A 23,955-nucleotide genomic window follows, 5' to 3' on the forward strand; every position below is an offset into this window, starting at 1 on the left:
TGGCTGCAGGAGAACCCACCCAGAGAGTGGCCAATGCTGTAATGATCAGCGTCATGGGCATCAAACGGGAGCTCGATGTCGAGTCACAGCCTCGATGAGATCACCAAAGGAGACGGGACCCCAAGGAAAGACCAGCTAGAAACACAAGGAAGTATGAAGAAAAGAGTGTCCTTTTTATCCAGGGCCCTAAAATCACCAGTGTTTCCTAAATCCTGTCCCAGCCTTCAGCTGTGACGTTACCAACTTTGTCAATGTGGTGGGAATTCCCTAGATCCGTTCTCCGCCCTGTCCTGTATCCCTAGAGGCTGACCTGCATGGACCACACACAGGCTCCCTTGCCCTCGGGTTCTGTCCGATTTGCCACAGAGGTTCCGGCATAGCAGAGGGCAGGAATTTCTATCTATCTGCAGTTTCCTCTCGCTATGATGCTCCAGGTTGGCTGGGTGCTCGACCTAAGGCCACAGCTTGGGTCAGGCACTCCTAGGAAATGCCTGCAATTCTCCCCTGTCCCCGTCAGACCGAGGGGCCACAGCAGCTCCCCACCCTGACTAGCCTTGGGGATCTGCACGACCCCAATTGCTTCTCCTGAACCCTCTCCCCAGCAGGGTAAATGCTCCTTTTACTAGACAACCTTCCTTCAGTGACTGGGCGTCAGTGTGCTGTCTGTGTTCCAATGGACAAGGTATAAACCTCGGTGGGGTCCATGGCCAGAAAGCAAGCAGAAAGCATGACAGGCGGAACAGGTCCCCTCTACGTAGCCTCGGACCTTTCCATCCTCCCCTAGTCAGAGCCTAGGGCCCGGCTGAGCCACAAAGGAGGGCTGGGGACCAGGGAGGACAGGAAGGAGGAGACCAAATCAGATTTTGGTTTTTGAACAACAGCGTTCTTCTTGTCTCTCTCTCTTTGGGGCTGTTTCACTGTTTTAAGTTCCTTTTTGTGGCAAGTTTTATCCATCAAGCAATTTTTTTTTTTTTGTCTCTATGAATCCAAGAGGAACCCCCTGGGGGCTTCATTCCTCAAGTTTCATAACAGAGGTAGGGATGAAACTGAATGGAGATTGAGTCTCGGGCTAGAAATAAACAAGCAAGGCGGGGATCGAGGCAGTGGAAGAAGTAAGAAGGAGGGCTGAGGGCAGAGCTAGGAAAATCCTGAACCTCGGAAGAAGTACAAAACGCAAGTGGGTTTTCTGAAAGCCACACATCCATCACTTTAACACGGAATGGAGGGCAGGAGGGAGGGAGGTCCTGGGGGGCAGGGAGTCAGGGGAAGAGAGAGGCAGACAGGGAGGCAGAGGAACAGGCTTAGCCGTGCCCTCTCCGCTCCTGGAGCCCTGCCCAGTCAGAAGCTACGTTCCTGAATTGTCAAGAGGACGATCCCCCGTTTCGCAAGCAGGATTACTGTGTTCTGCGATTTGCTGAAAAGATCTCCCTATCCCCCCGCCCAGTTTTACTTCGAGATTTAAAGACAGACATAAAGACATAAAAAAAAAAACCCCTTAGCACCAAACTCAGACAGCTGTGCTCTAGGTTTATGGTCTTGAAATGGATGTTTTCACAAACCTCGAGGCCAGTCCTGGGCTGAGAGAGGAAACACACAAGAATACGCAGAAAGTGACAGGCACTGCCAGGAAAGGCTGAGTCGGCTTTATCATCAAAGGAATCTTCTCTGAAGACAATAGATACTCCCCCTCCCCCCATGCCACACACACACACACACACACACACACACACACACACACACACACACAGAGTCATATTCTGGGAGCACGAGGGCCGATTCTGATTGAAAACCCACACAGTAAACTCTCTCCCTGCTCCTTCATTTAATACTCAAAAATAAATATCAACTTATTTTTTAAGCACGGTTGGGCACCTTGACCTGACAGAGGAGCTTTCTCCCACGAAGGACTCCTTGGCCGCAGTCCTGTCCGACTAAAACAACCATCTGAGAACTACACTTGAGATCCTAATGTCTCCTGTGACATAGGGAAAAGTCAAGGTGTCCGTGATTTTCCTTCTAACGTATCTCTCCCGTACGTGGTGGTGCCTGAGCCCTTAGGAAATCAGAGGGTGGTACCGAAGGCCTCCTGACCGTCCTGAGCGTACCACGACCGACACAGCGGTCATCTGGGGCCACCTCTCTCTCTCTCTCCTCCTTCAGTCGGAAAAGCTAGCTAACAGTTACAAAGATAAACAAACAGACCGGCTTGCCAGATGTGCGTGTTGTTTATTAACAAACAATGGCAAAGCGTTGCTTCCCCGGACAGTGAGCAAGTGTGTCTCTTAAAAGTGTGCCTCCGAGCTCTAAATAAAGAGGAATTGTTCTCTAGAAAAAGATAATAAGTCTTTTGGAGCCACAAAGTGAAGTCATCACGGCGCTTTTCTCCTATCAGCAGAGATGGGAAATGCCATCTCTGGGGACCCAGAGAAACGAGGCTGACTTTCTCCTGGAAGCAGGGTGCTTTCATTTCTCTTCGGCAGTAATAACAGACTTTTGAAAATGCCTGACGGTATCTCAGCAGACAGCGAAACTTACTTTCATTTCAACTTTTTGGTTGGACCTTAAAAATAGACGGGTAGAGTCTATGTATACAGTAAAAGCATCCTTCCAAATTTTTTAGGATTCTCCCAGTAAGCAGGGGCCGTTGAGACAAGAATCAGAGGAAACCTAAATTAAGCAAGCACTAACTTTAAGAAAAACTACAACGACAAAGCTTCCAAGAAGGTTTTACTGCACTGCAAGAGATCGCCCTTAGACTGTGAAAATGTTTATTATTCACACTCCACAATTAGGTACAACAGCTGCTCGTTATCTTACACTATTTATATATAATAGACCACTGATTTTTAAAACTCCATAAAAAAGCAAAATATGGCAATGATGTGAGAACAGCCACTTCCAAAAAAAAGGGAAAAAAAAAAAGAGAGAGAATAAACACTCAATTGAGGACAGTCAACCATCTGGAATTTTAAATAAAACTCAGATTCCCCAGATGAAAACAAAGGAACACAAGACTTGAAAAGGGCAAAGAAAAAAGGGGCTTGCAGAAAATACGTCTGTGACAAATATTATAATTTCCTCAAAACCCACAGCGTGGTGGGTCTGAACACTAGCAGCTTCTAAGCCTGACTCGGGATTAATTAGCACAACTACGAATCCTTGTTGCAGAGACATGGCCGGGGACCGGGGAGGAAACTCAACCACCGTCAGCCCTGCTCAAGGGAGCCACCCCAACCCCAAACCATAGACCCAGAAGCGTTCGTGATGGCAGCACATTCTGATCTGTGCGGGATAGTCATATGATTAAATAAATATGATTTATTCAGGAAGGTCCATTTTCCTCAATCTATTTATAACGCAAATACTGTCTCAGGGAACTTGTTTCACGTTCCTAACATGCCTACCTCCCAGTGTCAGGCTCAGTTGCTTAACCCTACCCATCCCCTCGACCATCTGGGCACCGGGCAGGGGACCCCACGTGCGGTCCAGCAGCCAGTGCCAAGTGGCCTTTGTCCTCTCCTGGGGTGCCTTCTCCCCACAGCTCCTGTCATTTGCATGCTGGCTTTTGCTACCCAGATCTCTCCACACATTGACAATTCACCTGGACTCCAGGAGGCTTGTATCTGTTCTTCAGAATAATCCCTTCTCTCCCATTCCTTAAAATTCTAATTGTTTTTGAAGAATCTCAATTAACTCCTTTTTTTTTTTTTTTAAAGTTAGCTCTGCGCCCAATGTGGAGCTTGAACTCACGACCCCGAGATCAACAGTCACATGCTCTATGGGCTGAGCCAGCCAGGCACCTCTTGATTAACTCTTAGGATGAAAGAGTCTGAAAATGACCAATATGGAGCAGTGATGCCCCTCACTCGACCCCTGCTGAGGGTATCAATCTCTGACTTCCAATCCCAGACAACGAGAATCACCATCAGTAAGAGCTTCAGATAAAGCACCAGGTTGACAAGGGTGAGACTTTAGGGGCAGTGATCCTTCCCCAAAAGGCTGAAAGCTCTTACAATCACATTTATTCATCCCACGCATGTTAACTGCATGCCCCCAAGGTGCAGCGTGCGGCTCATGCCGGGTGCTGTCCTTGTGGCCACGGTGGTAAGAGAAAGAGGACGAAGCACAGAGAGGGCAGCTGCGGGTGCAGCAGCATTTTCGACAGATCTGGATGACGTTTTTTGAACAAAGCGGAGGCGTGAACTTGCAAAGGTCTAGGGAAGGAAACATCCTTCTGAGCGGCTGGAAGGGCAGCGGAGATGCCCTGAAGCAGGAAAGGGTTTCCCGTGTTCCTCGAACGGCTGATGCCAACGTGATCAGACCGAGATGGGCGGTAAGACAGGAGGAGGCAAGGGCTGGACCACGGACAGCGGTTTCCCGGGCCGCGCTGAGGGTGAGGGAAAGCTACGGAAGGACCGAAGAAGGGAAGGGACGTGGTCCGTCTGCATGATGACAAGGCCGCACGGGCTGCCGCGCGGAGAACGTACCGAATGGGGCAGGCGCGGCAGAGGGACAGGGGGGAGGCTGCTGCACCTGTTTACGGGACAGCTGGTGGCACAGGTGGAGACGGGGAGCTGCGCCACAGACCTTGGGAGCCGAGGGATAAAGCAGGAGGCTTGGGGCAGTCCTCCAGGGGGAGACAATGAGGGACCGGATGAGGGGTGAGAAGTGTTTGGATTCAGAACGTTTACTGACGGTAGAGCTGACAGGACCCGATATATATTATATAGACAGGACCCATATTATCTGGGGTGTGAAGGAAAAAGAAGTCCTGGGCGCCCTACTGTTTGGGCCAGAACAACTCCATTAACAAGGAGCGCCATTTACCGACCCGAGGAAATGCAGACTGGAACAGGGTTGTGATAAAGGGGTTTGGGGGATCCACAGTTTCTTTTTGGATGGGATAAAAAGCCCTCTGCATCGCACAGCTCTGGGGCATCGCTCCTAGTGCTGCCGGGCTCCAGGGACACCCCCTCCCCCGACGATGGGGTGCTCGGAGACGCTGCATCGGGCTCATCCAAGGAGACGGCAACAGCTGGGACACAAAACATCAGTGAAACAATTCCCAGTTCTTAGAAGAAAAAGAAGGTCTCGTTCCAGCTCACGAGGGAGCAATGCAAAACCCAAAGCTGCACTTCAAATCCAGGGAACCAAGAGCAGAACGTCAGCCTCCTGATAACTAGGTATGTTATCCCATAAATGCTTGGGTGAAATTTTAATGATTCTGCAAGTGACAGAACCACAGCGGTGACAGGGCCTTGATGAACAGCACGCGCCTGTCACATGTCCTCCCCAAACAAAGGAGACATAACAGAACCAAATACGCCTCCTAGAGATACATTAAACCAGGAGCTATCCGTGGGTGTCCCACCGGCAGGACATAGGCAGAAGACCAGCAACTTCTACAGGGCCCCCTGCTTTTGGATTTATTTAAATAAAAGGGGTAACCCCAGTAAAGAGGAGGTATTATGGAAACCCTCCTCTTCCAGGCCATGAAATCGAAAGTCCCTCTTGGCTGTCTGTGTTCTCTCCCCACAGGTCCTGGCTTTATAACGGAGCACCCCAGGTGCATCTCAATGGGACCAAAAAGATCAGAAATTGATTTGTAATGACTTGATCACACACGTAAGACCCTTTTAGTTTCTTCATTCCTTCACGCTAGGCTTTGTCTGTTTGCTGAAATCTCTTATAAAAACATATTCGAAGCATAGTAGGGTCAGTCCATGCTACAAAACTGCCTTATGGGATATTAAGTCCCTCCCTAAGTTCCTAAATAGGACCCACCCAATAGCTAACTTGGAGATGATGGTATCTTTTAGTATCAATTTTTAAACACCTCTGGGAACTCAGGGAAAAAATATAACTGGCCAATCTAAGTAATGTGGGGTCTTGTAAGCACTCTCTGAGTTTATAAAAATTTTAGTGAGTCATTGAAGGTATTGTATAATCATTTCCTCTAGAACTTTTCAGCTAAGCTCTGCCAAAAAGCGATTCTGTTCCTGGCCAATATGTGGTAATGAACCATACTTTCCACCTGCTGAGAGAAGTTTGCTTGGAGGTTCCAGTCAATGTCGGCCAGCACCTCCTGAGTCCCCTTCTGGAGCTACAAATCTCTATAAAAATCCCTCTTACCTGGTTCGCGGTGATCACTGTGCATTACCCTGAGACACGCTCAAAGGCTCGAGCTGAACCAAACAACCTCTCCGAAATTCTTTTAACAACTTGATTCAACGGGCAAAAATCACCAGCAAGGGTGTCTTTACCCTCGTTCTTACGGGGGAATCTATCTGATAGCAACTCTGAACTACCCACACTTCAGATCAGGTAATTCGCAACCTCGTGGATCATTTCCGTGACTTAGGAATCTCATCTACACTTCTGTCGAAGACCATCACTCTTGTAAATGACCAGAGCTTAATTAAGAACCATAAATCACGTATGTTCGACCTCGTACTCTCTTTCTGGGAATTTAGCTTGGAGGAATGGTGCCCACCCCACGCAAAAAAAGAGCTATGAAAGAAACGAGTTCTCTGTAGTACTGTTTATATAACTAAAAGTAAGTAAATAACCCGAAACTGGTAATAGCCTACAGGTCAAATAGTGAAGAATTAGTTAAGTGAATGATACGAGCATTAGAATAATGTATAGCCACTAAAATTCTAATGATTAAAACTACCTGTTTTCATGCAGAAAAATAAAAACTGCTTATGATATTAAATGGGGAATAAAGAAAAATATAAGTTATATCCATATAGGACTAATATGCTTAAGTGTTATATATAGGAAATATATTTATATAGACATATTACGTATACATGTCTATATCAGTCCTTGTACACATCAATATCTTTGCGTCTGTAAGTGACACCTAGAAGGTAACTTGGAAAAAAATGAGGATTTTGACTTATAAAAATGTCGAGTTTTTGTTCTTTAATCCAGAATTTTGGTAACATTCTTTAAAAATATTGACAATTAACACATGAATCATAACATTCCCCCCTTCAAAAAAGGGGGGAAGAGTACATAAAAGAAATAGAAGTTCTTTTTTTTTTTTTTTTTAATTTTTTAAAGTAGGCTCCACGCCCAGCGTGGAGCCTGACGCGGGGCTTGAACTCACGACCGGAAATCAAGAGCTGAGTAGAGATTAAGAGTTGGATGCTCAACCGACTGAGCCACCGGTGCCCCAAGAAACAGAAGTTCTTTTTGCATGTCAGCTAAAAGAGATGACTACTGTATTTACTGCAAATCTGTCAAAATCTAGGAAAATCAGGCAAGTATAAAAATTTCCAGATTTTACACATTAAAACTAATCATGTTGCCTTACAAAGAATGTTGATTTCCCAGTGATTTCTCCTGAACACTAGTAAATCCTAAATATTGTCACACAGTACAGATTTATTGATAATTTACATCTGTAGACAAAAAACTGAATACAAAGCAAAGGAACCGGCAGTGTGTACTCTGACTTACATTCTCCCCAAAGACAGGCCAGTGATCCTATTTTCTCTAAAGAGAAGGTGAGTATCTCGCTAAAATATAATTTCTGGGGTGCCTGGGTGGCTCAGAGGGTTAAGCCTCCGCCTTCGGCTCGGGTCACGATCTCAGGGTCCTGGGATCGAGCCCCACATGGGGCTCTCTGTTCAGCAGGGAGCCTGCTTCCCCCTCTCTCTGCCTATTTGTGATCTCTCTCAAATAAACTAAAAAAAAAAAAAAAAAAAGTTATTTTTGAAAAATCAATGCATTTTCCTAACAACAAGCCTATAAATTTGTGCCTCGGAACAAACTGTTTCCTTAAGATACTATGTGGGAGAGTTGCACGTCTTATGGAACAAGGGAGGTGTGGACATTGCTGCCTAAAACCCACCTTTTCTCCAAAGAACGTGCACAGCAGGTGTTGTCCCATTTTAAGACTTCAAGGACAAACAGCCGGCTCATTATCATGAAATGGCCCCCAGGATGAGAAGAACGTCCATCTCTCCCTCTACCTACTTCCTTACCACCTTTCTTTCAAATCCAGAGGGAAGGAAACATTCTTTACAGAATGAGCTCTGTCCCCACGCACACCCTTGTTAGAGATTCATCTATTCAAACACAGCAAAATCTAGAGGAGAAATAATTTTCCAGTAGCATTCCAAACTGAACTTGGAAATAACTCTATACGCAGTAATGAGATCCAGCAGTAATCCTATAAATTTGAAATCATCCCTTTGGGCAGACAGGATTTCGCCGCTGTACCAAATGGCCCAAAACACATTACACTAATGGTTAAGACTGGTACTTAAGCAAGACATGATTTCTGGTCAGCTCTGAGAAATACTAGCTAGACCTAAAATAGTGAAAGCCTCTCATTTCAATGCCAATTCAACATTTTTAGAAAGGTCTTTTTAAATGCACCGAGCCATACTGTTATGACATACGGTCACAGGGAAGCCTGTATACCTTCCTGCTTTCTGTAATAAACCCTGATCAGAACACTCGAGGGGAGACACCTGGGTGGCTCAGTCGGATAAGTGTCTGCCTTCAGCTCAGGTCATGGTGGCAGGGTCCTGGGATCGAATCCTGCATCAGACTCCTTTCTCAGCGAGAAGCTCACTAGACTCAGAATGGGGCTCAGAGAGCCCTCGTGGCCCGGTCTGATGTGTCACAGCTGGTGGGGCTGCTCGAATCCCAAGCCCATGTGTTGACCAGAACATCCTTTCCTCTCCTAGCCCGACAGCCTCCCAGGGAGCTGGGGACACGCAGCTGGTCTGGGCTCTCCCTCTCCTAGGGAAGATGTGCAGCACGCTGTCAGCCCTTCACAGCAGCACGGCAAAAAGGCCACTGGCGGGGACACCGGGAGACCTGGATCTGAGCTCCAGCTCTGTTGTGTCACTTCCGCTGGTCACAAATGTCACCACAAAGTGGAGAAGATCCCATTCTACTGTGTCTTTAAGAGTCATCTTTTTTTTAAAGATTTTTATTGATTTATTTGAGAGAGAGAGAGAGAGAGAGCGAGCACAGAGGGAGAGGGAGACTCCTTGCTGAGCAGAGAGCTTAATGTGGGGCTCGATCCCAGGACCCTGAGATCATAAACCAAGCCAAAGGCAGATGCTTCACGGACCAAGCCACCAGGCGTCCCAAGAGTCATCTTCTCTTTTTTCTTTCTTAAAAAGATTTAATTAATTCGTTTATTTGCGAGAGAGAGAGCATGGGGGGCGGTGAGGGAGAGAGGGAGAAGGAGATTCCCCACAGAGCAGGGAGCCTGACGCGGGACTCGATCCCAGGTCCCCAGGATCAAGACCTGGGCTGAAGGCAGCTGCTTAACCGACTGAGCCACCCAGGCCGCCCCACGAGTCATCTTTTCAAGAATAAGTAAGATCACTCACCTATAAGAGTCAGAGGAGCCCAAAGGGAAAGTTCTAAAGGAGCAATATTGGTCATTATGGTTCGACCTCAAGGAGCACCTTATCCAGAGCTGATTGCCCGTGAGGAAGCGGACACTGTTTGACCCGGCATCCTTGGATGTAAGTTAAAGAACGTCACTCAGGGGAAACAAAAACACGCACGCGAACACGCATGGCCCCGAGAGCCACCCAGAGCCACCCCTGGGGAAGGGCCTGACCCCCGCCTCGCTGCCTCCAGCCTCCTGGTCTGGGATAAAATGTGAAACTGTCCCCCCTCCCGAAGGGGAGCTGTGAAGACGAAATGTAAAGCTTAATAGCTATCAGTTATTATAATCCACAAAAATGAAGACTCGAGGCCAAACAATGAAGCAGACACTATAACCAGAATAATTTCTAAAGTCCCCGCGTATCAATAGACAACCTAATGGCCCATTACGCGGTCATTCAAAATAATGATAAATATGTAGGAAAAAAGCACAAAGGTTCATGTTGCATTATATTAAAACACCACACATATGCATTTACGTGTGGCTATTCCTTCTTTCTAGAATTTTAAAAGGGTTCCCAATTTCCTAAAATGTCATTTCATGTAATTACAAAATGCTTTAAGAGAGCCCGGTGTTTGTCGTTCTTTCCAGCGGAATATCTGACTCAGATGTGTGCTTGTGATTCTCCCTAAAACAAAAGGAGCACTACGAATTGCAGATCTTATTTAATGTGCCTCTGTATCACCTATAATTTACTCTATAAATTACTATAATTTCTGATTAAAAAAAGGAACAGAATTCAAGCTACAGATATGACGGACTGTCCAAAAACATTGATTAGCAGTGAGTGAATAAAACAAAAGGACCCAATCATAACACGAAAAGGAAATACAAGGATCCTCCACTAATGACACAAAGTCCAAGAACAAAGTGAACAAAGTTGGGTCTAAGACGGCTCCTTTCTACTTCCTAGTGCTACTTCCACCCTGGCACTCTTTCAGGTGCTTGGGATACAACAGGAGCCAAGAAAATTCTTGCCCTCGCAGAGCTTACATTCTAGTGTGAGATGAAAGAAAACAAATATATAAAATGTTAGATGTTGGTAAGCACTATGGGAAAACAGTAAAAGCAGGGAAGGTGGTGGGAATGAGGCAGGGAAGGAGAGGAGAGACTCTGTAATTTTAAATAAGGTGGACAAGACAGACCTCAAGAAGACGCTATTCCTGAGAAGAAGTCAGCAAGTGAGCTCTGCAGATATCTGGGGGGAAAGCTTTCCAAGGAGAACAGAGCCAGTGCAAAGGCCCTGGGGCAGGGTGACACAGGGTGAAGTTGAGCAACAGCAAGGGGGCCATGTGGCTGGAGGAGAGGCATTCAAAAAAGTTAACAGGAAGCCAGTTTATGTGGGCTCATAGCTCATGATTCACTTCGGAAACAGAATTTATATTCCGTACTAAAGTAAAGGCAGAGAGTTCTGGTTTAGGGTGTTTGCTAAATTTCTAAGCCATATGGGTGGCTGAAGGTCAGTCAAGAGACACAAAGCACTGAGCAAAGAAACAAACAGGAAGAAGGTATAAACTTTGCAAGGTTGAGGGAAGTTCAAAAACCTGGGAAGCAGTCCAACATCAAGTTCAGATTTACTGTATTTAGTTTATGATTATATTAGACATTTGTGCTTCATTCTGAACTTCAGTATTCTGTGCACTGCTTCCTTTCCATCATAGAAAAGATCTTTAATGAATGGTCTGGAAGATGCCGTCATCTAATTTGGGGCTCTAGTGCAGGGTTTCTCAATCTGGGCACTACGGACATTACGGGGCAGGTAATTCTTTGTCGGAGAGGCCGCCTGTGTATTGTAGGATATTTAAGAGCATCTCTGGGTTCTACCCACCAGATGCCAATGGCAACCCCTTGGACGACCAAAACTATCTCCAGATACTGGTAAGTGTTGCCGGGGTAGGCAGAAAAATTGTGCCCAGTTGAGATTCACGGCTCTAATGTGAACAGATAAACATGTCATCGCAGTTTATGAACCTGTGTTTTTGTTTTTGTTTTGTTTTGTTTTTCAAACCAATGGTTGATCTTAAGGCATATATCTGTTCCTAACTACTAAACTCACCCAAAGCCACGTGCTACCTATTTATAGCTTAGAAAGAAGTAAACTCCTCAGATGTTCCAAAAACTTTCCTATCCCAGGGCCTTTGCACTGGCTGCTACCTCCGTTGCTTGTCCCAGGCAACTCCTCCTCATCCTTCGAGTCTTATGAAAACGTTGGCTGTTTAGGGTCCTGGGAAGCTTCTCCCCAATCCTGAGCACAAGCATGTTAGGCACTCCCATCATCGCTTCCTGTGGCACCTGCACTCATACTTGGCAGCAACAATCACAATTGCAATTAAGTAATTATTTTGGTCATTATTATTTAATATCTCTTCCATTCGTTCAGTAGGAATCCCACCATCCCTGTTGGTTCCTGCATGTCCGAGGCACCAGAAGAATTATGGTGCACTTGGATTTAAATGAAAAAAGTATTATCACGGGCCAGCTTTAGTACTTGATTCCTAACAAATTACGATGCCCTGCAGAAGCCATCAGAGAACAAGGACACCGACCGCAGCTTAGAATTAAATCTTTTAGGACGAAACCTGGACTATGAATATACTTCATGTGAGCGCACGTTTTTCTCCTTTGTTAACAGTAAGAGCTATGAAAAGATGATAACGAAGGCAGGAGGACCAAAAAGGGCCTCTTCGTTAGATGACAAAGGACCCAAAGAACAGTCGATGGCGCTGAGATCACCTTTCTGGCTTTTGTGAACACATTATAAGCATTTATGTTAATACTGCTATTCCACGCTGCTATGTACTACCTGGTATCGCTTACTCTTTTTATGTGTGAGATCCTCAAATACATTTCAACTCCTCTTAGGGATTTTATTCGGGGGGGGGAGGGGTCCTCAGATAAGTTTCAGTGTCTGAGGGACCCTTGCAAAGACCTAGAAACACCTTCTAGGAACAGGGTCCATAACTTTTTCCACAATTCAGTTCAAGACCCACCATGTTGTATGACTGTGTTTAATTTGAAAGCTTCTAGGGATATTCTCGTTACCCCTGGTCCATCTCTTAGGAAGAAAAAACAAATTTCTGTTACCGATTTCCTCTCTTGCTTCAGCTCCTGGACGTAGCGGGCTAACTCCACAGTGATGTTCGAGGTCATGTTCTCGGAGATAACTTCATGCTGGCCAGCATAATCGTTCATTTCGTTCAGGGTGGAAAGGAAGGCTTTACAAGCCGTATACCTACGGAAATGAGCACACGCCACTCTTTCAAACAGGGGCCCCGTCCGTTCTAACCCCGTATGCGCCGACGAAATATTAATTAAAATCAGGTTAATGTGCGTCAACGTCCCATAGGATCCCGAAAGTTCATTACTCATAAGAGCGTTCTCGTCGAAATGGCTCAGAATTAATTACCACTGAAGCACTCTACATTCTGTGACGCCGAACCGCTCTATGTAAGGCAGTATTTGGCCTCGTTAATCCTGGTTCAAATATGATCCCAGATACCGTACATGCCAACTATGCACTAATTCAATGGGTGTTTAGATCTAAATTAGAGATTTAACACTTCTGCGCTGTCCACGCTAAGGTGCATAAGTTGCTTACTGAAATGGACAGATTTCTCAAAGCAAGAGACGCCTGACATTACAAAAGCCCATCAAGACCGTGGAATGCACAATCCTCGCTTCCTGTATTTGCTTAGATTACATTCTGAGCTTTTCCCAATTACCTTAATTGAAACAATCTGGAATAGGTCTAGTGACTCAGCATAAGTTAGCTGAGCAGGGTTTTTACCGTCTCACTGCCAAGTTAAAAACTAGCACAAACACGGGCGGGGAATGCAGCTTATTTTTGTACACTTCCTTTCTCCTTTCCTTCATCAGCATCACGGCCGGCGTAAACATTATCAGCACATAATTATCAGCGTTAGACAGACCTGTATTCTTCTTCCTCCTTCGAGTTCTTTTTAGGTTGGTATTTCTTTGCGAGGTTCCTAAAACAAAAATGCAGACGTATCACCTTCTATAGAAAGATGATTGAGAAATCGGGAATGAGAGATGAAGTCAGGGCTTTGTGAATCCATTGATTTCCTTCCTTTTTTTTTTTTTTTTTCTTTTTAAGTCATCTCTACACCCAATGTGGGGTTGGAACTCACGACCCCAAGGCCAAGAGTTGCCACCTCTCCCAGCTGGGCCCGCCAGGTGCCCCTGCTTCCTTCCGTCTTTTCTGCATGGGTGACAAAGCTCCGGTTGTGAAAGATTTGCATCGTTTTTCATCTTTTACCCCAAAGGTAGAGCACGTGAGAACAGAAAGGGGCACGAGTTGGTGCTAACCTGGCTGTTACGACCTGACTTTAACTGGAGAGTACAGATCATGTGTACACCTGCGGCTGATTTCATCTGCAGCACTGAGCTGAGGGCGAGTTTCCCTCCGGGCCACCGTTCCCTCCCGATCATCTTCACGATGATCCAAGAAAAGCATGCGGACTATGTCCAAATGCTCAGATTAAAAATCCAAGTACTGGGTGCCTAGGGGGCACCGTGGTTAAGCGTCTGACTCGGTTTGGGCTCAGGTCATGATCTCGGGGTCGTGGGATCGAGCTCTGTGCTCAGAAGGGAGTCTACTTGGGATTCTCTCTCTTCCTCTGCCCCTCCCACTCGTTCTCTCTAAGATAAATAAATAAATCTTAAAAAAAAAAAAAATCCAAGTGCCAAAGGCATGTTGTCAGGGCTGTGTGGTTGCTCCCGCAAAGAGCTAATGAAAAGGAAAGGAATTTAGGGGCTGTTCATGCTAAGACATTTAATTAGGAGGACTTGCCTGCCCAGGAGATTTGCACTGACCACACTCAGATGAGACAAAATCACTCACATCTCTCTTTCTAATCTCACCTCCAGGTCAAGAATCCAGACAATCTTTACATTCAACATGCTTGAATTTACACCAAAACCAGGAGGTAACCCTGAAAAAAATGAAACTCACTCCCACGGATCCCAGCCCTGACTTGGGTGGCAACAGTTTAGGGAAACAGCAGGAGAGGCTGACTAATGATCCACAGCGGGGGGGTCCTTACTTGACCGCATCTCGGTACTCACTTCCCCGTTTATCCCGTGTTTCTATTCCTCTTTCTTAGTAGCTACTTTCATTATTTCACATTTTCTTTTATTCTCCCTGAATCTACAGATTCGCCTAGAAAAAATGTGCCATCATAAGTTTACAATTTTGATCATGGTACTTTTTACACACAAAGTGGATGTGATTTCATCTCTAACAGTCATTACTAGATGACGTGAGGCAATGGACTTCAGTAAAAAAGGGGGGCCTGGGTGGCTCAGTGGGTTAAACTTCTGCCTTCGGCTCAGGTCATGATCTCAGGGTCCTGGGATTGAGCCTGGCATCGGGATCTCTACTCAGCAGGGAGCCTGCTTCTCCCTCTCTCTCTGCCTGCCTCTCTGCCTGCTTGTGATCTCTGTCTGTCAAATAAATAAATAAAAATCTTAAAAAAAAAAAAAAAAGACATTGCTCTGGGATGGCTTGAACCCGGACAAATCAGTGAGCAAGTCTGGGCATCCAGCTCCTCACCTGTGAGTTCAAGGGAGTTGGATGAAATGACCTCTATTGCCCCTTCAAGTTTTCTGAGAGAATATGTAACACCCAACAGAATATCAATTGTTGCAATTTAAAATGAAGATATGGGACGCTTGGGTGGCTCAGTCGGTTAAGGATCTGCCTTGGGATCAGGTCAGGATCCCAGAGTCCCGGGATTGAGTCCCTGAGTCCCTGCTTGGGTCTGCCGCTCTCCCTGCCTGTGTTCTCGCTCTGACCAGTAAATAAATATAATCTTTTAAAAAATAAAATAAATAAAATTAAATGAAGAAAGGAAGGGCACCTGGGTGGTGCATTCAGTAGAGCATGTGAGTGTTGATCTTGGGGTCATGACTTCAAACCCCACGTGGGGCACAGAGCTTACTTAAAATAATAATGATAACGGTAATGATAATAGTAATGAAATAAAAGTAAAATGGAGACATGAGTATACGATCATTTCAAAATTATAATTAATTTTTAACTATTAATTATAATTAATAACTGATGAATGTTCCTGCTTGAAGGCTGCTCTGGTGTGACCCATGCTTCAATAAACCATGTCGTATTTTCTCTGCTGATACTCTGGACGCATAGAACAGTTTCTCTAATAAATCTAGATCCAAAAGGATGCTGAAAAACAACATTTCCTTTAAAAATGTGGCTTAGGGGCACCTGGCTGGCTCAGTTGGTGAAGCATGTGACTTTTGAGCTCGGGATCGTGGTTCGAGCCCCACACTGGGTATAGAGATTACTTAAAAATAATATATTGGAAATTAATTAATTAATTAATTAATAATGTGGCTTAAAGACACAAATAATGCAAAGGAGAGAACTCTTCCTTGTTGAAACCACAGTACAGCTGAGATAGTTTACCACAGTCACTCCTTAAAAGGCAGATTTAGTAAAAACAGTCCGTCCTACTTAACAGGTGGCTGGGACGGAAAGGGGAACACATGGAAAGATGACTATACAACCAAGAGGTTCTTTTCCACATAGACTTAGAGTAGAATATATGGAAAGTTGGAGTATTAAAAAGCCTAGTGGTGGGGCGCCTGGGTGGCTCAGTGGGTTAAAGCCTCTGCCTTCGGCTCAGGTCACAATCTCAGGGTCCTGGGACTGAGCCCCGCATCGGGCTCTCTGCTCAGCAGGGAGCCTGCTTCCCCTTCTCTCTCTGCCTGCCTCTCTGCCTACTTGTGATCTCTGTCTGTCAAATAAATAAATAAAATCTTAAAAAAAAAAAAAAAGCCTAGTGGCTGCATGTGTTTTTTTTAATTTCGTTGGGGTTTTGTTTTTGGTTTTTTTTGGCAGAGACGAAGAGGAGTGGGGGGGCGGGGGCAGAGGGAGAGGGAGAGAGAATCTCAAGCAAGCTCCATGCCCATCGAGGAGCCCGACGTGGGGCTCAATCTCCCAGCCAGCTGTCAGAAGTGTGTGAGACTCTTGATCTTGGGGTCGTGAGTTCGAGCCCCAGGTGGGGTGTAGAGACTACTGAAATAAAACAAACAAGCAAAAACCCACTTCACATTTTAAAAAATAAATTAAAAAAATTAATAAATCCACATTTTCTTTTTAGTTTCCAGTCCTAAGGCTTCATAAAAATAATTTTAAGTTTTATATCTAGCTGAAGGAAACATAGCTTGACTAGAGACAGGTAAAAACAGCATTCTTTTTAGTTCTTTCTCACCAGTCCAAACCGAAACAGGATCAAAGATAATCAGGGGAAGTGTGTTGTGGGTGACAACCTGTGGAGACTGTCACATTGGGATGAATGAGTCTTACTTTGACCATGTTAGCATATACAGCATACAAAATGCTCCTCAAAAGCACCGGTGAGTAATTCACTCTATAAATGCCAACACAAAACTAAAAGCTTAAGAGGTATGGAAGGGAAAATCAGAATTTTTCTCTCAGGGACCACTACACAGAAGGATCAACTTTCATTTCCATTCTCTGGAGATGGGTTTTCTCGCCTTATTTTGCATGAGGTCACCTAAAAAACAAGCAAGGAAATAAACCACAAAGAGCAGCTTTAAATTTCTGGGATCTTTCTGAGAAATTTTAAGTGTTTTATGTATTACACTTGCTCTCCAGACAGGCTAATGAAAAGGTAAGAGAAAAACATAATCCTCTCATAAGGACACTGGGTTCAAACTTGGTTGATCCGAAGAGCCACAGGGAAGCTTTTGAAAAAAAAGGAGATAACTGGGCCCAGTTCCAGGCCCTCTGAAATGGAAGGTCCAGGGTTGGGTCCAGGAATGTTTGTGTGTGTGGTTTTTTTTTTTTCTATCTTTCTTTTTTTTTTTTTTTCCCAAAGCTCACCACAAGACTTCCGGACAAAGACAGCAGAATAAAATTCGATCAGAGAATTGTGCTTTCCCAACAAGAGGTGAGAAGGAAAAGCCAGGACAATTATCAACAGCAGAAAACAAGCCCACGGGGAAAGAAGCATAATTTCGGTCTACACACTTTGTAAAGTGGCGACCGTGGTGAGGGGCAGAAGATTCTGGGGCCGCGGAGAAGGATGCTGTCCCTACTCTCGCTGCCGCTGCCGCAGGGGGGTGAAGTGGGGTAGGAATAAGCCCACAAAACCCTTAAGATCAGTTTTGACAATATAAACTGATGGGTGAGTGAGCAATTGGGGACAGTGACAGGAAAGCTCTGAGAAGAAGACACACAGGCTGACCACCCAGGTTCCAGAATTCAGGCAGGAGCAGGGGTCACCACCTGGATCCTCACGCTCCAGGGCTCGAAGCTGGATGCCCGTGGGAGATCACGCCTAACCTAGGCATCCCGAAGGAACAGGGATTATCTTTGACCTAGCGGACTAAAGTCTCAAACACAACCTCTAACCGAGTTCTGGAACACACTCAGAGTCTCAAAGACGAAATGTACAAAGACAGACCCTTTGCCTCACCCTTACCCCGTAACGGAGCTCAGAGGGAAAGGCCAACAGTTCTAGAATCACGGCCAGGAACGCTCACCTCCCCTCTATCAGAACCAACAGCAGCACTGGCGTTGCTTAGGCGGGGAAGGAAAGCACGCTTAGGAAGTTCATGTGCCTTATCTCATGAAGTCCCCTTAACAACCCTGGAAAGGAGGAATTACTATTATTCACATTTTACAGATGAAAAAGATGAAGCACAGACAGTATGTGCCCCAAGTTGTGCGACTATTGAACAGAAGAATCAAGAACGCATCCCAGGTACTGGGGCTCTAGTGTCCGTTCTCTCAACCGCTTCGCTGAACTGCCCATATTAAACATAAGTGAGGTGAAAAGATATGATATGTAATGCAGGAGAGAAGGAAGGAAGGGGGAAGGACGGAAGGAAGGAGAGAGGCTACGAAGGGAGGAAGGTTGGGAGGAACAAAGGAAAGAAGGGAAGGAGGGAATGCCAAAAAAAAAAAAAAACCCAACAACAAAAAAACCCCCACAACAAATCAAAAAACCAAGCAAACAAACAATCTGGAAGAAAAGAAGCAGAAGAGGCAAAAGCTAACTTCTCCAGAATATTTTACACTACAGAAAAACTTCATAAAAACACAAAGCCAATGAAGTAAAGAATTCCCAGACCACGGGCTGAAACAGACGGCAAAGTTAAGGCAATGAACTAAGAACGGAAGCTACCACTACAGAACTGATGCATACAGTGGGCTGGGTATCAAATTTAACAGAAGAAAGCTTTGAGATGATCACTGTAAGGAAAGCAACTAACAAAAGCAGAAGATGCTTTAACATAAGGAAAAGTTGTATCTCTGAAGTATGTAAAGTCAGTAAATCATACAGAAAAAATATTCAGATGTAACTGGAGAAGGTTACCCTGAAGTAAATGAGAGACTGATCTGCATGTGAAAGGGCTCTAAGGAAACTGACCAAGAATGATCAACAAGGCTTAGCTTGGCCATCCAACTGCTACAACAAACAAAAAATTCCTCACATACATAGTCAAAAAAGTAAGTCACCTACAAAGAAAAAAAAAAATCTGGCTGGCCCCAGACTTTTCCACCAAAAACCAATGCAGCGACAAAGTTTGGAGAGGATGAAAATATGACTGGCGAATAACCAGGTCAAATTATTATCAAGTATGGGGACTTTCTCAAACAGAAACAAACTCAGAGAATTACTCCACAAACTCTCATTAGGGAAGGAAATATTCGTATTTCTCTTGATGCCAAGAGACAGGTGGAGAGGTTGTGCTAGAAGGAATGGAGGTGAGCATACATTTATATTTAAATACAGAATAAAGGGGCGTCTAGGGGGTTTAGTCGGTTAAGCCTCTGCCTCTCAGCTTAAGCCTCTGACTTTGGCTCGGTCATAAGGTTAGGATCATGGGATCCATCTGGGCATCAGGCTCTGCGCTCAGCACAGAATCTGCTTGAGATTCTCTCTCTCCCTCTCCCCCTCCCCTACTGTGCTCACACACACTCTCTCTCTAATAAATAAAGAAATAAATAATAAGTAAATAAACAAATAAATGCAGAATTAAGACAAGTTAACTGTGGGACCGTGTTACAGACCAAATTATATAACTCAGCTACAAGAGGAAGCAAAACATGTAAAGATTATTTTCTTTCTCTTACTTAGCAGTGATCCAAGTGAGCTTGCTTAAAGTTATAACGAGGAGTTAAAAAAAAAAAACCCAGTAATGACATCCTACAAGTTTTTAATAATTTTTCTGCTAAATCTTATAAGAATTAAATATTCATGGTTCAGCAAATCCTTTAGTTCCATTTGTATGTCTTTTTTTATGGTGAAAGTAAATATAAGTGGAATTCCTTGTATATACAATATACAATTTATTTTATAAAATGATTTCTACAGTTACCCTTTATTGACAATGAACTCTAATTAAAAAAAAAAAAAAAAAAGTCGGCCAGGACATGAATGGTTCACCAAAAAGAACGTACACATGACTCAAATGTATAAAAACAGGCTCAACCTCATTGATAATAAGAGAAACACAAACTAAGGCTCAGACTCGCCTATTTTTACTTATCACGTTGGCAAAGATTGGACAAGACTGGTACCAAGGAGCACTGAGGGTCAAGGTCAATGGCACTGTCCCACGCTGTGCTACAAGCGGTAAGGGTCACAGCCTTTGAGTGGCAACTTGGTGAACTCTACCAGAACCAGAGTGCTACTTTCAGGAACTTTGTTTCTGGACCGGCTTGTCCAAGTGCATTACTCAAGGTTATGCACTGCAACTTTGTTCTGAGTTGCAAACAATTGGAAACAATCAACAAGTCCACCAAGCCACAGCAATACCGTAAAACCGCAAAAATAATGAGTCCTCGGAACAACCTCCAGGATGGAGAGACACAAGGGCATATGGGACTGCTGGGGAAGCAAGGAAGAAAACACACCCTCCTTTGCCTGCAGCGTCATAAAATTTCTTCGGAAGGATAAACAAGAGACTGATAACATTTATTGTCCCCCCGGGGACAGGGTTAAGAGAAGGGACCCTTCCCGGCACACCATTTTCTACCTCTGGCATTTTTAATCATGTGAATTCATTATCTGGTTAACAAATAATGTAGCTTTTTTTTAAAAAAGATTTTATTTATTTATTTGACACAGAGAGAAAGATCACAAGTAGGCAGAGAGGCAGGCAGAGAGAGAGGGGGAAGCAGGCTCCCCGCTGAGCAGAGAGCCCGATGTGGGGCTCAATCCCAGGACCCTGAGATCTCATGACCTGAGCCGAAGGCAGAGGCTTTAACCCACTGAGCCACCCAGGCGCCCCAGTAAACTTCTTCTGAAACGGGTCGGATAGTATTTTAGACTTGGAAGTGCGTCACACTCAGGTGTCCCTGTTGCAACTAGTCAATTGCAATTGTCCTCAGAAGCAGCCATAGGACAACACATTAATGAATGGGCATGGCTGTGGTTCCTGCATAACTTTATTTATAAAACCAGGCAGTGGATGGATTGGGACATAGGCTCTAGTTTGCCAACCCCCCAACCTACAGAAATCAAAGCCCCAATGAACACCCATTGCTTCTAAAATAAGTTAGCATAGGGACGCCTGGGTGGCTCAGTTGGTTAAGCTGCTGTCTTTGGCTCAGGTCATGATCCCAGGGTCCTCGGATGGAGTCCCGCATCCAGCTCCTTGCTTGGCGGGAAGCCTGCTTCTCTCTCCGCCTCTGCCTGCCACTCTGCCTGCTTGTGCACTCTCTTTCTCTCTGACAAATAAAGAAACAAAATCTTTTAAAAAAACAAAAACAAAAATACTAAGTTAGCATTTTTTTCCTCTAATTAATGCTAAAAAAATTCAAAATGATTTAATGCCAGAAGTCTCTCCAAAAAGATCGTGTTGCTTTTTCAGCATCACACTGATATTTCAAGCAAGCATTTGCTGACCATGCTTCAGTCACCCAGGCCTTTCCATTCCTTGAACATGTGTCCACCTCAGGACCTTTGCACTCACCAATCCCTTGGCCTGGAAGAGCTAAACCCAGACCTTGGCATGCTGGTCCTCTCTCTTTGTGTTTCGGTTCTCAAGCAACAGGTTTTCCCCGGCTAGTCTAGCTACGTATCCCCCACCCACCATCGCGCACTATTACATCAATGGCTTTACTTACCTGGGAAGGTAAATGCTATCTTTAAAAAAATCTTTTTTGCTTATTTGCATGTGGTCTGTTCTCCACAGTGAGAAGGCGAGCTCCAAGGTGTCTTGTTCATTAGAGCTCCCCTGCTACTCTGCTCACACACTGTGGGTTGTTCTATTTGTTGGTAAGCCCTCATTAGCTCTCACAGCCTGTGCAAACACATGATTCTTTTTGAAGCAGTCGGGACCAAACATCTCGACATCTGGACGTCTCGATTCAGTCTTCCTACAACTATTTGCTGAGTGCCTATCACACATCAGGTGAGAAAACAGCAAGGAGGCTGGTATGGTTAGAGCAGAGAGGAGGGAAGAGGGGGAAAGATATGTCAGAGAGGCTGGGGAATACGATCACATAGGGCTTTGTAGGACATCCACGGTAAGGGTTCTGAATTTACGAAGTGAAATGGGGAGTTGTTGGAATTTTGAACAGAGTGCCATGATCTAGCTGCTTTGTGGAAAACAGACAGACAAGAGGGGATAAGAAGGGAATACGAGAAACCAGTTAGAAGCCTTGTAATAACCCAGGTGAGAGGTGATGGGGACTGGACCACAGCATCCGAGGTGGAGGTCAGAAGAAGGGGTCGGATCCTGGGTAAATTTGCAAAGTACAGTCACTGGGACTTCCTGATGGCTTACACTAGGGATGGGGGCAGGGTAGTGGCAGAGAAAGAGGGAATTTCTGACCTAATGAAGAACAGGGTTTCTGACCTAACAGGGAAGGAGCAGCTGCCCTCAAGTGCATGGGAAAAGCCGGGCTGTACAGATGCAGACTGTAGGCGGGCAGCTTCGGCTTCGGACACTTTCCATTTCAGATAGATTTTAGGAGGTAAAGCATAATCTATGTTGGAGTCCAGGACAGAGGTCTAGCTTGGAGGTACACACCTGCGAGCCACTGCCACGTGGATCATACTTAAAGCCAGATGAGATCACCCAGGGAACACAGACCGAGAGCGGGAGATGACAGGGATTGGGAACTAGGGCACATCGCGTGAAGAGGCAGGAGGCAAAGAGGACCCAGCGAGCAGGCTAAGAAGGAGTTCCCAGTGAGGTAGAAAGGAAGCCAGTAGACTGGAATGAGGCCAAGCCAGGAGGAGGAAGCATCCGCCCTGTCAAAGCTGCTGATGGGTCCAGGACACCAGACTGAGGACAGGCGATTGGGTTGAACAATACAGAAACCACAGGGGCCCTGAAAGGGCCGTGTTGGCTGAGAGGTGTGCAGTGAGTTTAAGGTAGTGAGAGGAAAGGGATTGGAGACCGCAAGTAAGAACACTTTGAAGAAGTTTGGCTGCAAAGGGGAGCAAAGAAATGGTGGCACCGGCCGGGGAGAACGACCTCAGGGAAGTTTGTTTTTGGAGGATGACGTGCTCGTGTGTCAACGGGGATAAAAACCCAGGAGAGAAGAACTGAGGACGTGGGAGAGAGAAGCACTGGGGCTCAGTTCGGAGCCGGAGGGAGGGAGGACACCGAGTGCACAAGAGGGGAGGCCTGGATTTAGACAGAAGCATCTGGGGGTGGGGGGGCCACAGATGCTGAGAGTTTGAGGACATTTTCTCCTGACTGCGTCCACGTTCTCAGTGATGTAGCAAGCAAGCGGTGAGGATGGGAAAGGAGATGCCGGGTTTGCAGAAAGCGGGGGAACTGAGTCACTTCGGTGAGTGGGGAAGCAAATCAGCCAAGGATAGAAAGGATGCTTCTGTATTGGCATTGAGGACCTGGCTAAGGGCTCAGTATCAAGGAGGAGAAGACCGGACTGAAGGGTTAGTTCAATTACTTCTGATCTTGTACATCAACTTCTGCCAACAAGAACAAATTCAGACACCGCTTAGGGACGTAATGAAACAATGTTAATAAATACATCTCAGGGGGCGCCCGGCTGGCTCAGTCAGCGGAACGTGCGACTCTTGGTCTAGGGGTTGTGCATTTGAGCCCCATGTTGGGCACAGAGCCTACTAGATACATATTTAAATCTCAGGAAAAGCACTTCTCAAGAGGCTGCCGTGAGAACCCTGACACTGATCTACTTCAACTCGTGATCCACAAGAGGGTAACAGTCAAGGAGAGCCATCGCGCTTTACCCTAAACCCACACTGGAATTTGCATTCTTTACCAACAGCCTCCCGTTTTGTTACCTGCATCCTCCGTCCCTCACCTAGGGCGATGAGAAAAGGGCAAGAAGCCCGGTGCAATCCAGAGGGGCAGCCAAGAAAGCCCTTTCCCTCCGTGACCCAGAACCGAGCAGACACTGGCTAAAAGCTGAATTAACGGCATCTAATCCCAAACCTCCTGAACAAAACAGGATCATGACAAAGGTGCCAGGGAAGACAAGTGTAAGCTAACAGAAGGAGAAA

The 23,955-nt window shown here is 45.5% G+C and overlaps 1 protein-coding gene across 13 annotated transcripts in view; it reads right to left on the reverse strand.

Annotated features, from left to right (window-relative positions):
* Positions 1 to 23,955, reverse strand: part of FNBP1 (formin binding protein 1) — a 135,159-nt gene that overhangs the window by 56,677 nt on the left and 54,527 nt on the right. For all 13 annotated transcript variants that reach the window (XM_080819819.1, XM_080819818.1, XM_080819817.1 and 10 more), the window contains exons 3-4: positions 13,360 to 13,416; positions 12,515 to 12,662 (exon numbers count right to left, since the gene is read on the reverse strand). In XM_080819819.1, the coding sequence (XP_080675945.1) occupies positions 12,515 to 12,662; positions 13,360 to 13,416 (205 nt within the window). The remainder of the gene's footprint in view (positions 1 to 12,514; positions 12,663 to 13,359; positions 13,417 to 23,955) is intronic.

Source organism: Martes martes (genome assembly GCF_963455335.1).
Source record: "Martes martes genome assembly, chromosome: 12".
Lineage (NCBI taxonomy): Eukaryota > Metazoa > Chordata > Mammalia > Carnivora > Mustelidae > Martes > Martes martes.